The sequence below is a fragment of the Dipodomys spectabilis genome, unplaced genomic scaffold (assembly GCF_019054845.1).
Source record: "Dipodomys spectabilis isolate Male_0828 unplaced genomic scaffold, ASM1905484v1 ptg000162l, whole genome shotgun sequence".
Taxonomy (NCBI): Eukaryota; Metazoa; Chordata; class Mammalia; order Rodentia; family Heteromyidae; genus Dipodomys; species Dipodomys spectabilis.
In genome coordinates, this window is record NW_024870839.1 from 1,052,501 (window position 1) to 1,068,044 (window position 15,544).

The following is a 15,544-nucleotide window of genomic DNA, read 5'->3' on the forward strand; positions in this document are numbered from 1 at the left end:
GGAAAGGATGGCAGTTAGTTCACTGGATGTGGGGGAACACAGGGAATGCTGCTGACACTTGCTAAGTGTAGTGAGGTGTCAGGCTGTAGGTTTCCTTTGAAGCAATTTTAACTTAAAATAGTAAATAAGTCACGGCAGCCTCCAAACTCCTCCTGAAAAGATAGATCCCCAAGCTAAGTCCTCCCTAAGTTGACACCAGATATTTTTTTTCCATTTTGACAAAATTGGAAACACTGGTAAGACATTCAATTAATTGCATGTTTCTTTTCTATGATTTTTTTGGGGCCAGTCCTGGGGCTTGACCTCAGGGCCTGAGTACTGTCCCTGAGCTTTATTTTTCCCTCAAGGCTAGCACTCTACCCCTTGAGTCAAAGCTCTACTTCGCTTTTTGGTGATTAATGGGAGATAAGTCTTGCAGACTTTCTTGCCTGAGCTGGCTTCCAGCTGATCTCATTTCCTCAGTAGGCAGGGTTACAAGTGTGAGCCACTGTCACCCGGCTTATGTTTCTGAGTTCTCATTACAGATGGTCCTCACGGAAGGTAAACCATCCAGTGAGCCATAAAATAAGTTTACTTCAAGTGACATAAGGAAACTCTAGGTAGTAAATTAGGAATGAAGAGAAGTATTCCTCTGCATAGAGTGGTTCAGTGTCTGAGAAAACGTTTTGTTTTGTTTTGTTTTGTTTTAGAAAGATAAGACATCTTTGATGCGCTTTTTCACTGTAAGTTGCAAGAAAAAACAAACGAAAATATTATTTCCTTGGGGAAGGATGAAGACATGAACAACGTTGATTAAGATGCATCACAGTCATAAACTGCTTTGTTGACTGGCAAGTCCTTTGTACAACTCCTTAATACAAATAAAATAAAAGTAGTGGCTAAAAACACAAGGAAAGAAAAATTTAAAAAGAGAAAATGCATTTCCCAGGTGTTGGTGGGACCATGAAGAAGCCTTCATGTGAATGAAAACATTCTAAGACTTACCGTATTGCTAATGGGCTGTGAAAATTAGGTGTTTTCCCTGCGTGTGATAGTTGAAAGGCCTTGGTGGTTTGTAAGCAGTATCTTGCCATTGTCATTTTAGCTGGCAATGCACAACATGAGTTGTTGTATACCATCTATACCAAAGCTTGGTGGAGTTTGTTTCCTTTGGGACCAGGAGATATTCTGTATTAGGGATGAAATGTTGGGGGAGGAGGGAGTGTTTCCTATAGGACAAGAGAACTTAGAGAAAACAAACACACCTGCTTTAGTTGTTTTTCTAGTTTTTCTTTCTCCATCTGACAAGCTTTTATCTACAAAAACAAAACAAAACAAAGCAAAACCATTATTCAATAGAAAGACTTCAAATCACTGGCTTTTGGCCCTGATTTAGTTATCCATGACCTACTCATTTCCCAAGGGTCAAGCACTGGGACAGTGATGCCAATAAAAAGAGCTACATTTTGCTGGGCACCAGTGGCTCACACCTGTAATCCTAGCTACTCAGGAGGCTGAGATCTGACTGAGAGTAGGGGTTCAAAGCCAAGAAACTCTGTGGGACTCTTATCTCCAATAAGCCACCAGAAAACCGAAAGTGGAACTTTGGTTCAAGCGGTAGAGCACTAGCTTTGAGCAAAAAAGCTCAAGGACAGCACCCAAACCTTGCATTCAAACCTCAGGAATGAAACCAAAGAAAGAACCATATATTGGTCCTATTGATTCCATCTTGAAACTCCCAAATAAAATTTGGGAAGCTGGATAGTCTTAAGTTATGATTCTAATTTATGAAAGCTATTATCCTTGTTGATCTTGAGTTAATCCATTTTAGAGATGCTTGTAGGAACAATTTTCTGGCTTACTGGGTGAATTTGTAATTGTTTACACCTGACATTAAGGACTTTCACCAAGTTTCAGAAGTTGTGTGCGTGCTTCTCACCTAGGCACTGATCTACATGTTTTCTACACAGTGAGTCCCCAAGGGCTTAGAGTGCTGAGAAAAGCATTCAAAGTTACAGAGCTTTGTTTATGTATTTCCATTATTTAGGGCCAATGTCATCTAAAAGTCACTCAGCCTGGCTATCTCACCTTGCCTTCATAACCCTAGAAGAATCTAGCTTCACCAAAGCCCCAAGTTCGCGCTTCAAAAAGCAAAAACAAAAAGCAAAACAAAACAAAAAACAAAAATACACTAAAGAGACCACAAGGACACCATTACTGCATGCATGCAAGTTGAAATAGGAAAGATAGAGTGCTGTCATATCTGACCTTAATGCCCAGCATGTGTGTTAGGTACCTCAACTTTTCTATGATTCTGCTTCTGTTAGTGAATGCACCATAGAGCACCACAAATATTTATTTGTGTGTGTGTGAGGGAGTGATAAGTGTATTTTCACAAGAAAAATGGGCAGTGTAGAGTTTACAAATGATGAGGATAGGCTGTATATATTTTTCCCTGGAGTGTGGTCCTCCATTAATAAGAAGCAGGTTCTTTTTAATCCTCTTAAGGCACACAGTAAAATATCTTGCATAAAGAAGTATCAACTCACAGCCAGTGTTGTAATCTTTGTTACTCAGGAGGCTGAGATCTGCAGATTGTGGTTTGATACCAGCCTGGGCAGGAAAGTCTGTGAAAACTCTCATCTCCAATGACCCATCAACAAAGCTGGAAGTGGAGCTGTGGCCCAAGTGGTAGAGCACTAGCCTTGAGCATAATGCTCAGGGACTGTACCCTGGCACCCTGAATTCAAACCCTAGGATCAGAGCGCGTGCGCACACACACACACACACACACACACACACACACACACACACACAGATACACACAGCATCAAACTTAGATTAAAGCAACTGAAGGTAGCATGGTAATTACACATCTAATGAAACTGTTAGCAATAACTTCTAAGAGGCTGAAATAACTGGGGAGATACTATTGTGCCAACTGAGAACAAATCTGGGGAGTCATGTGGCAGTTAGGTCATTTATTTTCAGAGGCAGAAGTTTAAGAGGTATGAGAAACATTTTAGAGATTAATAATGAGTCCAAATTTCTCACTTTACAGATGAAGGAAGGGAAGCATGGGAAAGTCAAATAACTCCCTCTAGGTCAAGAGCAGCCAAACATAATAGGACGGAGTATGAGGTCTGGTCCCTCAATACTCTCCCGTTCTGAAGATGTTCAGGACCTCCTTGTGCCCATACTGAGACTTTACTGTTGTTATTGTCTTTGACACCCTTCAAGAAAGGGTGAATATACCTGGGACGTAATTAGCCTTGGAATGACTTCATATAAAAAGATTCATTTGAATGGCAGATAATATGATCCTCAGTTCCTTTTTTTTCTTAAATCATAGGGTTTAAAATACTATTAATACAGTAAACACAGATCACTGAATCATCCATGGTATCTCTTTGTGAATTCTACTATTGTTTCACTAGAATGAATGAGACTCTTGAAAAATAATTGGTTAGGTTGATATGTGTGTGTGTGTGTGTGTGTGTGTGTGTGTGTGTGTGTGTGTGTCCATCCTGAGACTTGAACTCAGAGCCTGTGCATTGTCCCTGAGCATTTTGCTCAAGGCTAGCACTCTACACTTGATCCATAGCTCCTGTTCTGGATTTTTGCTAGTTGATTGGAGATAAGAGCCTTGCAAACTTTCCTGCCTGGGCTGGCTTTGAAACTGATTCCTCAGAGCTCAGCCTCCTGAGTAACTAACATGACAGGCATGAGCCACCAGCGCCCGGATAGGCTGCCAGAAGCAATTTTTATAGTTTTAAGTTACCACTTAGATCAGATCTTAAAATGGATCCATATCTTATAAACACAATTTTATGCTATACTGTCTGTGAAAATAAATTTGTTTTATTAATTTCAGTCAAGAATTACTTTATAGGCTGGGAAGGTGGCTCAGTGGTTGAGTGCTTGCCTTGCATGCATGAGGCCCTGGGTTCGATTCCTCAGCACCACATAAACAGAAAAAGCTGGAAGTGGTTCTGTGGCTCAAGTGGTAGAGGACTAGCCTTGAGCTGAAGAGCTGAGGGACAGCGCCCAGGCCCAGAGTTCAGGCCCCATGACTAACAAAAAAGAAAAAAAAAGAATTACTTTATAGATGCCTCAAGGATGAAAATTACTATGGATTATATTCTAAAATGTTAAGTCAATGGATTTATGTTCTTGACTGGGCTAAGAATTCTATAGTGTCAGATGTATTACCAATCTTAGACACCAATTTATAAACTTAAACTATGGTAGGAAGTAAAATAATTTGTGCACTGACAACTTAAAACCAATTAAGGAAGTAGGTAGTAAAATTTGAGAGCAATTTCTCCAACAAGAAGAGTCAGAACTTTTTCCAGCCATTGTTGTGTTTTTATTAGATTGCATAAGTTATTTCCAGAAAATTATATAATTATATTTCAATTCCTTCTAATTCCTTCAAAATTCCTTTATTTTTTTCCCTTCTAATTTCTTAGAGGAAATGGTTCTGTCAATAAATCTCCAGGGTGCCTAATTTCAACTTCACTATGGAAAAAAGTATCAGAAAAGAAATTGAATTTAGTTCAATCTATTTTATATTAGAAGGAAGATGTCTAATAGCTTAAAATTTCTCTGAAGACTAAAAGTCTTGAGCATGTCTCACGCCAATTTCCTCTTTATTAAAAGGCATGACATGAGCTTGCAAATCAACAATGTTGCGGTTTATTTCATTTTTATAAGTCAAAATTACGTTAGCTACATTTTCCCTCATTAACACCAGCATTTACTCATCGTGGTGGCTTCCTGAGTGGACTTCTAATATATTCAATCGCACTCAATCTTGGTTTGCTTCCCCTTGATATGTTCTATTTCATTAAGCTGTCTTCCTTGAACGTGCTCTACTCACACTCAATCTGGAATCTCACTGAACCAAAGTCTCAATTTCACTAGATATATTCAGAGAATTTAGAAATCTGTGTGCTTTGGGAAGGGTGGAACATTCCAGTACTGCTCTTGAAAGAAAATGACAAGAATTTAGAAACCACTTTACTGTGTTTGAGAAGTAGGTAGCTCAGCTCCCACTTTACCAAGATAAATATTAGGAGAGAAAAAAGATCACACAGTTCTATTCTGCAAAAGACCTTTGAATCTAATTTCTTGGGGGAGGGTGAATTCTTTAATGTACTAAAGTTCAAAGAAATTCCCAGGCATTTTCATCTCATTACAAAATTGCTTAAGAATGATTTCACCCCAGGTGCTAACCTCTCAAAAAAAAAAAAATCCAATGTCCACTAACAGTGTTCAAAAAGGCTTAAATTTGAAGAAAAAATTAGAAAAGAGAAGTCACGTGTGTTTAGCAAAGATTGTTTCAACCTATACCTGAGAATTCAGCCTGTTCAATAAGGATTGAGAGGTTTGATTAATTTGCTGGAGTTCTTCTTTCTCTTGATTAAGTCTTTCTCGATCTGATCGCTCCTTTCTGAAGTCTTCTTCATATATTTGTACCTAAAAAATAATAATAACTTACTGTTACTATTAGCTTGCATTCTTTTCGGCACTTGAATGATTTCAAAGAAAATATCTGTAGCCAGGTGTTGGTGGCTCACACCTGTAATCCTAGCTACTCAGGAGGGTGAGATCTGAAGATTGAGATTCAAAGCCAGTACAAGGCAGGAAAGTCCATGAGACTTTGATCTCCAGTCAACCACCAAATTACCTTGCTCATGTAATGTAATCCCTCTGTACAGTATCTTTACAATAAAAAATATATATTTAAAAAAACCAGAAGTGGAGCTGTGGCTCAAGTGTTAGAGCACTAGCCTTGAGAAAACATACTCAGAGGCAGCATCTAGTCCCAGAGTTCAAGTTCCAGGACTGGCACAAAATAAAAGAGAGAGTGGGGTGGGAAATGAAAGTACAGTCTAGACTTTTCCCATCAGAGGCATTAATACCATGAGCTCATGTGTATTTCTTCATCATGGAAAGCTAGAGGTGAATATATTCTTAGCTTTTAGAGTGCCATTCTTGAATTTTCCTTCTTGAGAATGCATCAGGAATTTAAAAGTAAAACATGCATATTCCAAACATTCCTTCCAACCATTAACTCTGGGCCCCCTCCACTGTGGAGGACCCCCCCGCCACCCCCCTACATGGACTTCCCACTTGTCTGTGTGTGACAGCAAGTATCCCTCTGAAGGAGGACAACTCAATGCAGTTACCAAATAGAAATCATGAGTTGAAAACAAGATAGAAATCAAAGGCTATCACGCATCTTGGCAGGATTTTGAAAGGTATTTACAAGTGCTATCCTTAAAAAGGAACATCATAGTCCTTTAGTGGAATGCTTCAGCAGAGAGGCATTCCAAGCATTCTAGAAAAGTGATTAAACGTCTTCAAAAAAAAAAAAAAAAAACAAGGCAAAACAAAAAAAAACCCTTATGTTCCTTATAATTGGCAATCTTAATTGATAGCTTGGAGACTAGCAGGTAAATTTATGAAAGCAACTAACACTTAAGAGAATTAAACAGTATTCCTATAAGCCTATGATATAAATATGTCCTGATATTAAAACTTGGTAGCTAGATCTATGTTTGAGTCTAGCATACATTGGACAGCACACCGAATTTTGATGTGCCAGGTACTAATGGCTCACACTTGTCATCTTATCTACTCAGGAGGATGGGATCTGTTTGAAGCCAGTCTGGGCAGGCAGAAAAGTCCATGATATTTTCATCTCCGATTAAAGCAAGAAGTGGAAGTGTGGCTCTAATAGTAGAACACCAGCCTTGAACAAAAACGCTAAACAAGATTGCAAGGCCCATTTGAGTTCAAGTCCCAGTACTAGTACCACCAAACATTCTTCTCTTCCCTGAAAATAGAAGCACTTTAAATCAGTAATGATGGAGCAAAATGCAATAGGGAGAGAGAAAAAATTAAACACTCTCTCTATACACATATCTTGAGATATGTGTATAGACTTATAAGTTAAGGCATTACTTAAAATTTTTTAATTAAAATTTTTTTTTTTTTTTAAATTCCTTTTTTTTTTTTTTTTTTTTTTCTTTTTGCTTATGTGGTACTGAGGAATTGAACCCAGGGCCTCAGGCATGCAAGGCAAGCGCTCAACCACTGAGCCACCTTCCCAGCCCTAAAATTTTTTTAAATAGATATTTTTAAATAGATATTTCAAAGAAACTACATGTAGGCATATGTATACATATATATACATGTACATATATACACATTTATATAGTATATATACTATAAATGTGTTTTTATATATTATAGATATGTAAATATATCCTCAATGTTAATTTTATATATATTTATATATATATTGAGGATCAATTCCAGACCCAGCTAGATTAATGTCCTGTAAGCAATTAGCATGTACATGTATATTTATGTATAAATATATCTAAATATAGTTATATACATAATTTATATACATAAATATATTTTTATATATTTATACATAAATATATAAATAAATATATTTATATACATATATATACTGAGGAGCAATTCCAGACCCAGCTAGACTAATGTGCTGTAAGCAATTAGCATGTACATGCGCATGCCCAGGGGGAAGGCCCCATATGATCAGAATTAAGTACTCTAGAAATGTTGCTCCTTTAGTCAGGTAGGGGTCAAGATTCTCTGTTTCTTTGTACATGTAAAGTGTGACTGTTCCACAGAGTCCCAAGTGACATGACCTGGTATCTGATTAGCAACATGTCTGTTCAAACTGTGGGTGCAGAAAGTAAATAACAGAACCCTCCAGGCTTTAAGGAGATGGATCTGGTGCGCTCTATGGAGACTGCACAGAACAGAAATGCCTGCTGGAGTTTGTGTCATACATGAGCCCGTCTGCTTCTCCATGGGTAGACGCAACTCCCCCACAGGTGGAGTCATCATGTGTGAGCAACAACAGATGTTACAAGTGGTGAACATAAACAGTGCCTTCCCCAAAGGAATCTTGGCTGGTATCAACAATGATTTAGGATTAGAGCATTTGAACAGAATCTTAATAATCTAAATGCTACCCTTATTCTTCTCATTAGTTTACTTTTAAGCCATACATATGATGAAATATATTCAACTGGGATGATGAGAAGAGAAAACTATCATCGAGTGTGCTGAATTGCTTAGATTTTAGAGATAGGCTGTTTCCTATTGAAGTCATGGCAATTTCATGAGTAGCAACAACAATAACTCAGTCACTCAGTATTTTCACATATGCATGGAGAATCTTTGTGCCTAGCACCAGTGTCTTATATAATCCTGCCTTCAAGAGGTATGGACAGGAGGATCACAGTTTGAGGCCAGCATGCACAACAAAGTGTGCCAGAATCTATCTTAACAGTAAAGACTAGGTTCTGTGTCATGTTCCTGTCATCCCAGCTACACCAGAAGCATAAAAATAGGGGACTATTGCCAGGCACTGGTGGCTCACACCTGTCATCCTAACTCCTGAGGAGGCTGAGATCTGAGGATCACAGTTCAAACCCACCCTGGACAGAAAAGTCCATGAAACACGTATCTCCAGTTAACCACCATAAACCAGAGCACTTAAGCTCTGGCTCATGGGATAGAGCAATAGCCTTGAGCAAAAGAGCTCAGGTTCCCAGGCCCCAAGTTCAAGATCTATGACTGAAAAAAAACAACAACCACTATAGGAGAATATCAATCCAGGCTGGTGTGGGCAAATAGTTAAACCCTATCTCAAAAATAATCACAGAAATGAACTCCAAGAAAAGGAAACAAGAGGATTTTTAGTGTACTGTTCACAGATCTTTTTCCTGTTTTTTTTTTTTCCTTTTATGTCACTGTTTTAGATTTCTGTAACCTTTGTCTTGTATGTAAGCTTATCTGATTTGGGAAGGGGAAGGAGAAACACAGAATGGTGGGACAAAGGGTGAACCAATTCAACTGTGGTACTCACTAGACACTAGGTTGGAAATGAACTATATAACTTGGCTAGGAAGGGTTCCAGAGGGCAGAAAAACTGGGAGAAAATGAGAGAGGGGGTGACACTGTTCAAAAGGAAATGTACTCATGCCCTGACTAATGAAACAACCTGTAAATCTTCTGTGCATCACTTTTAGAATAAAAATTTTAAAAATAAATAAGCACAGCAATAAAGGCTGGAGATGTGGCTCAAGAGGTCTAGCCAGCGTGAAACACTGACTTCAAACTCCAGTACTGGAAAACAAGATAGCATCACTCTTAACTGGTTGGCACTTATTCCAAGCCAAAGCATTCTTCAAATCACACCCAGGAACATAGAAGAAAAAAAGTATGATTCCCAGCCTTTGTTCTAGTGACATCTTCTACCCCACTGTGAATAGACTACTGAGAGTTGTGTACTTCAGAGACTGTGATCCCTAGTTGCACCCTCCGCTTGTACATAGACTCTTACAGCCTTTGACTGAACCCACAGGAAACCAAATGGGGGTAGACACAGATGGCCCTTCTGCTCAGCAAACCCAAGCTAGCTGAAATACATGCAGCAGCCAGCGGTCATGACTGCTCAGGGAATATGATCTACACAAAGCCTTCTCTTTCAACTGCCCCGTGATTCAAACACGCCCCCATGTTTGGCTGCATGATATTGGGCAAATCTGGTAAGCCATTTGACTTCATTCCCTCTTTTATGAAATTATCAAAGTGAACTAGCTAATGTCTATTTTTCCTATCAAGCTTTAAATCTGGACACTTCTCACTCAAATGAGTATGAAAACCTTTGACATGAGCCAGGCACTTGTCATCCTGTTATCATAGCTACTCAGGAAGCTGAGATCTGAAGCTCAGGCAGGAGAGTCAGTGAGACTCTTATTTCCAATTAATTACCAAAAGAGCCAGAAGTGGCGCTGTGGCTCAAAGTGGTTGAGCACTAGCCTTGAGCGAAAAGGGCTCAGCAACAGTGTCCAGGCCCTGAGTTCAAGCCCCAGGATCAGCACAACAAAGAAAAGAGAAGAAATCGTTTTCCATGGCATATTTTCAATAAAAAAAGCATGCACACTTCTCCAAAGAAGGTGAACAAGAGGTCCCAGCTCTCCCCTTGCTCACCATTCACTCTAGCTCCTCACCTGCTGCCTGAGGACTTCCATTTCTATCCTCAACTCGGAGTGGTTGCATTCCCCTTTGCCCAGCCTGGAACATTCCCAGGGAAGTGAAGAACTCTCGGTTTTCAAGACATCCTGAAGAACCTGTGGTGTAAGATAAGCACACTGTTGGTCTGAGATTTGCCATACCTCAAGCGTTCCTCATAGCTATTGCTCTCAGTTCCACTGCAACCACAAGCAGCATTTTGCTATGAAGGCTGCTTCCCAGCCAGACTGCTCACTCTCTCCTCTCAGGTTTTCTGTCTGTGCCTTTTTCAGAATCTGTCTTCTTTTCCCTTCTGATGATACTTGTATTGTTCAATCCTCATTAGTTTGAGGGCATGCTTGATGCTGCACGCCCTCCCCCTCCCCCAGCCAACTATGAAAAGTAAATGAATCTTTTGTCTTTCTGTAGATTATCTGCTTTGACCAAATGTAGACTCCATCAGTGATGTTAAAACATTCAGAGGAAACACATCCATCCTGGGCACTGGCTCTGGAAATTCTGAACCAGGACAACTGAGGGTGAGGTCCAAGGATACTTCTTGTTGTTCATTTTGTTTTGTTTTGTTTTGTGCCTGTGCTGGGGCTTGAACTCAGGACCTGGATGCTGTCCCTGAGCTTCTTTTGCTCAAGGCTAGTGCTCTACCACTTGAGTGACAATACCACTTTCGGATATTTTGGTAGTTAATTGGAGTAAGCCTCTCACAGACATTCTTGACCCAGGTGATTTCAAACCTCAGCTTCCTGAGTAGCTAGAATAACAGATGTGAGCCACTAGCACCTTGCTCAAAATGCTTTTTGAATATCACAGCATGTCTCCAAGGAGACAGAAGAATTCCTCAGACAATGATCACATGTAGACCACTGTCTCCCAGACTTCAAGACCTATTCTTCTGTTCTGTTCTCCTTCAGCAAATCAAGCCAAAGCCTACCACAGCCATTTACCTTCTGTTAAAATATCCACTGGGTGCTGTGGCTCATGCCTGTAATCCTAGATGCTCAGGAGATTGAGATCTGATGATTGTGGCTCAAAGTCCATGAAACTTGTATGTTCAATTAACTACCAAAAAAAAAAAAAAAAAAAGAGCCAGAAGTGGAACTGTATGGCTCAAGTGGTAGAATACTAATTTTGAGCAAAAAAGTTCAGAGTTGACACCCAGGCCCTGAGTTCAAGCTCCAGGACTGACATACACACAAAACATCCAGAATTCACTGGGTTGTTCCTAGATTGTAATGTGTATTATCCAGAGAGGAGAAGGAAAGCAAATAAGAGATAATGAAATATATTTACTGACAAGATTATCATCCTCACTCACTAACTTGTGATGCTCACACATAGCTCACACTTAGTGTAAAAGGCACTGTCTCTTATTTGAAGCCCTTTTTCTTACAATGAGCTCAATAAAAATGAATTTAAAACATCATGATAGTCATCTCCTCATGTGGTCATTTTAACTATTTGCTCATTAGTCAAGTAAATCTTCTGAACAAATAGAAATTTTTTTTCAGAGCTCTGAGAATTCACTTTCTGTGTGTTTTGAGGAACTTCGGTGGTGTGTGTTGTTTGTCTGCTGTCACTCTCCTGCATGTGTAAGCATCTAGTCATAAAGGCAGGAGAGAGAAGGCAGGTTTGAGGCCTGAGGAGGAGTGGTTAGTGGAAGGCTGGGCATTTCCTGCCGGATGTTCTTGCAATATGCATGTGCTGCCTAGCTTGACATGAATTTCATTTTCCAGAGTAGTGCATGAGAAATATAAACTGTTTTCTTTCTCAAGTATTTGATGTTGGTATAATTTGGGGAATGGAAGGGAAAAAACAAATTGTTTAAATAGAAATACAGGGTGACTCATTGCAACAATGAAATGTACAAGACACTATGCTGGGGGGTGTAGTTGTAAAGGTGGGAGGGAAGGGATGGTAGGGGAAAAACAAAGGAGGAGGCAACAATACTTGATAAGAAATGTACTCATTACCTTGCTCATGTGATTGTAACTCGTCTGTACAGTATTTTCACAATAAAAAACTTATTAAAAAAAAAAGCAAAGTGGCCACTGGCAAACCTTCAGTCAAAGAACTGATAAAAAAAAAAAAAAAAGAATAAAAAGAAACAAGCCAGGCATCAGCAGCTCAACGCCTATAATCCTAGCTACTTAGAACTTTGAGAACTGAGGAGAGAGGTTCAAAGTCAGCCTGGGCAGAAAAATCCCCAAGACTCTTATCTCTCATTAGCCAGTAAAAAATTTGAAAGTAGGGCTGGGGCTCAAATAGTAGAGTTCCATCCTTGAGTGGAAAAGCCAAGCCAGAATGTAAGGTTCTGAGTTCAAATCCCAGTACTGGCACAGAAAAAAAAGCACTAAAAATTGTTTAATAATGTATGTTTAACAGAATTCTTTTAGGGTACTGAGGTTCAAATTGAGAGCCCCATGCTCTACTGTTTGAATCTATGTATAGCTACATTGTTCCAGGAAATGTCAGAAGAGTTCACATATTTCAGATGTGTGAATAATGGTAGGAAGAATCTAGGATAGGTTGACTCACCATGAACAACAGCAAGCAAATATGATGGTCCCATATTGTACACCTATGACTGGGCTATTTCTATAGATCTGGTTATTTTCATTTCCTGGCCTACCTTAATCCTATTCCAAAATATTTCCAATGAGTCATAAATGAAAAGTGAGCCTAGCAAACAATTATCCCATCAAGGGGTTTTCTAACTTCCTTGTAACCTGTTCTAGAATATTCATTTCTTATCAGTACAAACATCCTACATAGATCTACCCATCCCACAGTGGTGAGCTGTCAGGCAAGGCAAGTTGACTACGCCCCGAATGTCTCTGGCTGACCTGTCCCAAGCAGATCTTATCACTCTAGCTAAACATCAGGGTTCTCTGTAAGAATTTGATATAGACAAAAAAACCTTTGGGCTGGGTGCTGGTAGTGTAGTTCACTTCTGTAATCCTAGCTAAATCGGGAGGTTGAGATCTGAGGGTTGTAGTTCTAAGCTAGCCCAAGCAGGGAAGTCTGTATGACTCTTATCTCTAATCTACTGAAAGAAAAGCCATGATTATCTATGGCTCAAGTGGTAAAGCACTAGCCTTGAGCAAAAATGCTCAGGGACGTGACCAGACTCTGACCTGGCCCTAGGACCAACAACAAAAACAACAAAACTCTTGCATACTCTTCAAAGCAACTAAATTGAATTGAGTACACATAGTAATGCGGATTTCTGAAAACCATGTATTAATTACTTTTATCACATGTAACCATTTCAAATAAGTGAATGAATGGGTCAATGGGCAGACGTGGTGTATCAATGGGTTAAGTTCTGAATTGTGCATTGAGAGAACTAGCACATGTTCAGCCATCCAAACTGACATAGTAACCTCTATTTATCACAGGAGTAAAAGAGGCAAAAGTATTTAATTGTAAAATCCAAGAACAATAATATCTTATATTTCATTAGGTATTGATGTATATGAGAAAGGCCTCTTTCACAACTTAATACTTTTTTTCTTTTTTATTCTGGGCTTGAACCTTGGGATTAGGTGCCTCTGTCCCCAGGCTTCTTTTGCTTAAGTGTTCTACCACTTGAGTTGCAGCTCTACTTCCTGCTGTTTTTTATGGGGGGGAGGGGTAGGCTTATTGAAGATAAGAGTCTCATGAACTTTTCTGCCCAGGCTGGCTTCGAACTGTGATTCTCAGATCTTAGCCTCCTGAGTAGCCAGTGTTACAGGCATGAACCACTGAAACCCACTATTTTTCTGATTTTTAGAGACATTTTCATGAGCTGCTATATGTATTGTGGGTTCTAGACACTATGTCTACAGTGTGGAAGTTTCCAGAATGAACAAATCCCACCCTCAGAGAGCTTGCCATCAAGAGTGAGAGATAGAAAACAGATCAGATAATGAATAAAATACATTGTATATTAAGTTCTAATAAGGTTACATGAGAGTAAAGTATGTACTTTTAGTTAACCAGGAAAGTCTTTGAGAAAATGACATTTTACTCAGGCTAACTTTTTTCACTGAGATTTGGGGACTTAATAAATTATAAAATTGCTGCTTCTCAGTTTCTTTCAAAAGTTCTGTGAACTATAAATGCCGATGCCACAAAAATAAAATGTTCAAATTGACACGAGTTCAATGAGAAAATACAAAAGCTTTTGAATGTTCTAAATATCAAGTCCTTCTTCGTGTCTATATGTAAGAAACGTAAGCAAGCAATGAAGGAAGGAAGGAGAAAGGGAGAAGGGGGAAGAAAGGAAGGAAGAAAAGCAAGTGAGGGAAGGAAGGAAGGAAGGAAGGAAGGAGGGCGGGAAGAAGAGAGGGAGGGAGGGAAGGAGAGAGGAAGGGAGGGAAGAAGGGAGGGAAAAGGAGAATGGGTAAGAGAAGAAAGGTAGATCTTACTATCTTCAATAACTTTTCTGTAATTTCTCTTTCTGTGTGTGGTGATCCAATGCAGGATCATGAATTTCCTAAAGGATAAGCTATAGAGCATAGTGGTTTGCAAGGCATGGAGAATGTCCTGCTGAGCCTGAGCTGTGATCTCCCATTGCTACACTACCCTGGCCCCGGCCCTCAGCTTGCTCTGGTACCTTGTTGAGGCGTTGAATTTCACTCTCATAATGCTCCTTCGTCTTATTTACCAACATGTTTTTTTCCCTCAAAAGCTTGTTCTCTTTCTTCAGTTCTTGTAATTCTTCATTTACTCTCTCATTTTCCTTCAGAAGTAAAGAAACAAGAAAACAAGACCAAAATCAATCAAGTCAAAGATGAGGTAGAAACCCTGCTCCATCCACAATTGCTGGCAGTTTTTGTACCTCCAACATACAACACAAACAGAGCTACAACATTTTCTCCTAACATCTTATTTAAGCAATGTTGTTTGGATGGAGGAAAGAATTAAGACTGAAGTAGCTGTCATTTACCAAAACTTGGTGCTGCTTAGAACTCCAGAGAAATCAAGAAATCAAGATTCCCCAATAGTCATTTTTACTGGTCAAATAAAAGAATAGGCAAGATAACATAATCTGTCACCCTTTCATTTTATATAGCAGACAGTAAGGTTTTTTGGAAGAAATTGGATTTGTAATGAGAATTCAGTCTAAGTAGACAACTCAAGATGAGATGTATATGTTAAGTGAGACGTGTACAAGTGGTAGTTAGTGGTAAGTATTTCCCAGTGCAATTATTACATCACAAGAAATCTGGGCAAGTTATTTTTTTGAAAAGTAGAAACATTTCTGTGTGCTCTTATATAAACACAATAGAGTTTTTATACTTAGAAAATGAGCCTTTGCTACTTCAGAGTAATTGAAGAAAGAAATTCAGCTAGGAAATGGTCCCTACTGCATGAAAGGAAAATTACTAAAATCTCTATACAGGGTGTGATTGGAAATAGAATGGGTTTGTATAGGACAGAAAAGAGTGCTAAATCGTTTTCCCCATTGATTGTTGAAAGCAGAAAAAGAGACTGG

The 15,544-nt window shown here is 39.2% G+C and overlaps 1 protein-coding gene across 4 annotated transcripts in view; it reads right to left on the reverse strand.

Moving 5' to 3' along the window:
- The window catches only part of Tnip3 (TNFAIP3 interacting protein 3), a 76,001-nt gene that overhangs the window by 10,475 nt on the left and 49,982 nt on the right, over positions 1–15,544 (reverse strand). For all 4 annotated transcript variants that reach the window (XM_042692984.1, XM_042692985.1, XM_042692986.1 and 1 more), the window contains 4 exons: positions 14,663–14,788; positions 10,047–10,166; positions 5,335–5,460; positions 1,245–1,295 (listed from right to left, as the gene is read on the reverse strand). In XM_042692984.1, the coding sequence (XP_042548918.1) occupies positions 1,245–1,295; positions 5,335–5,460; positions 10,047–10,166; positions 14,663–14,788 (423 nt within the window). The remainder of the gene's footprint in view (positions 1–1,244; positions 1,296–5,334; positions 5,461–10,046; positions 10,167–14,662; positions 14,789–15,544) is intronic.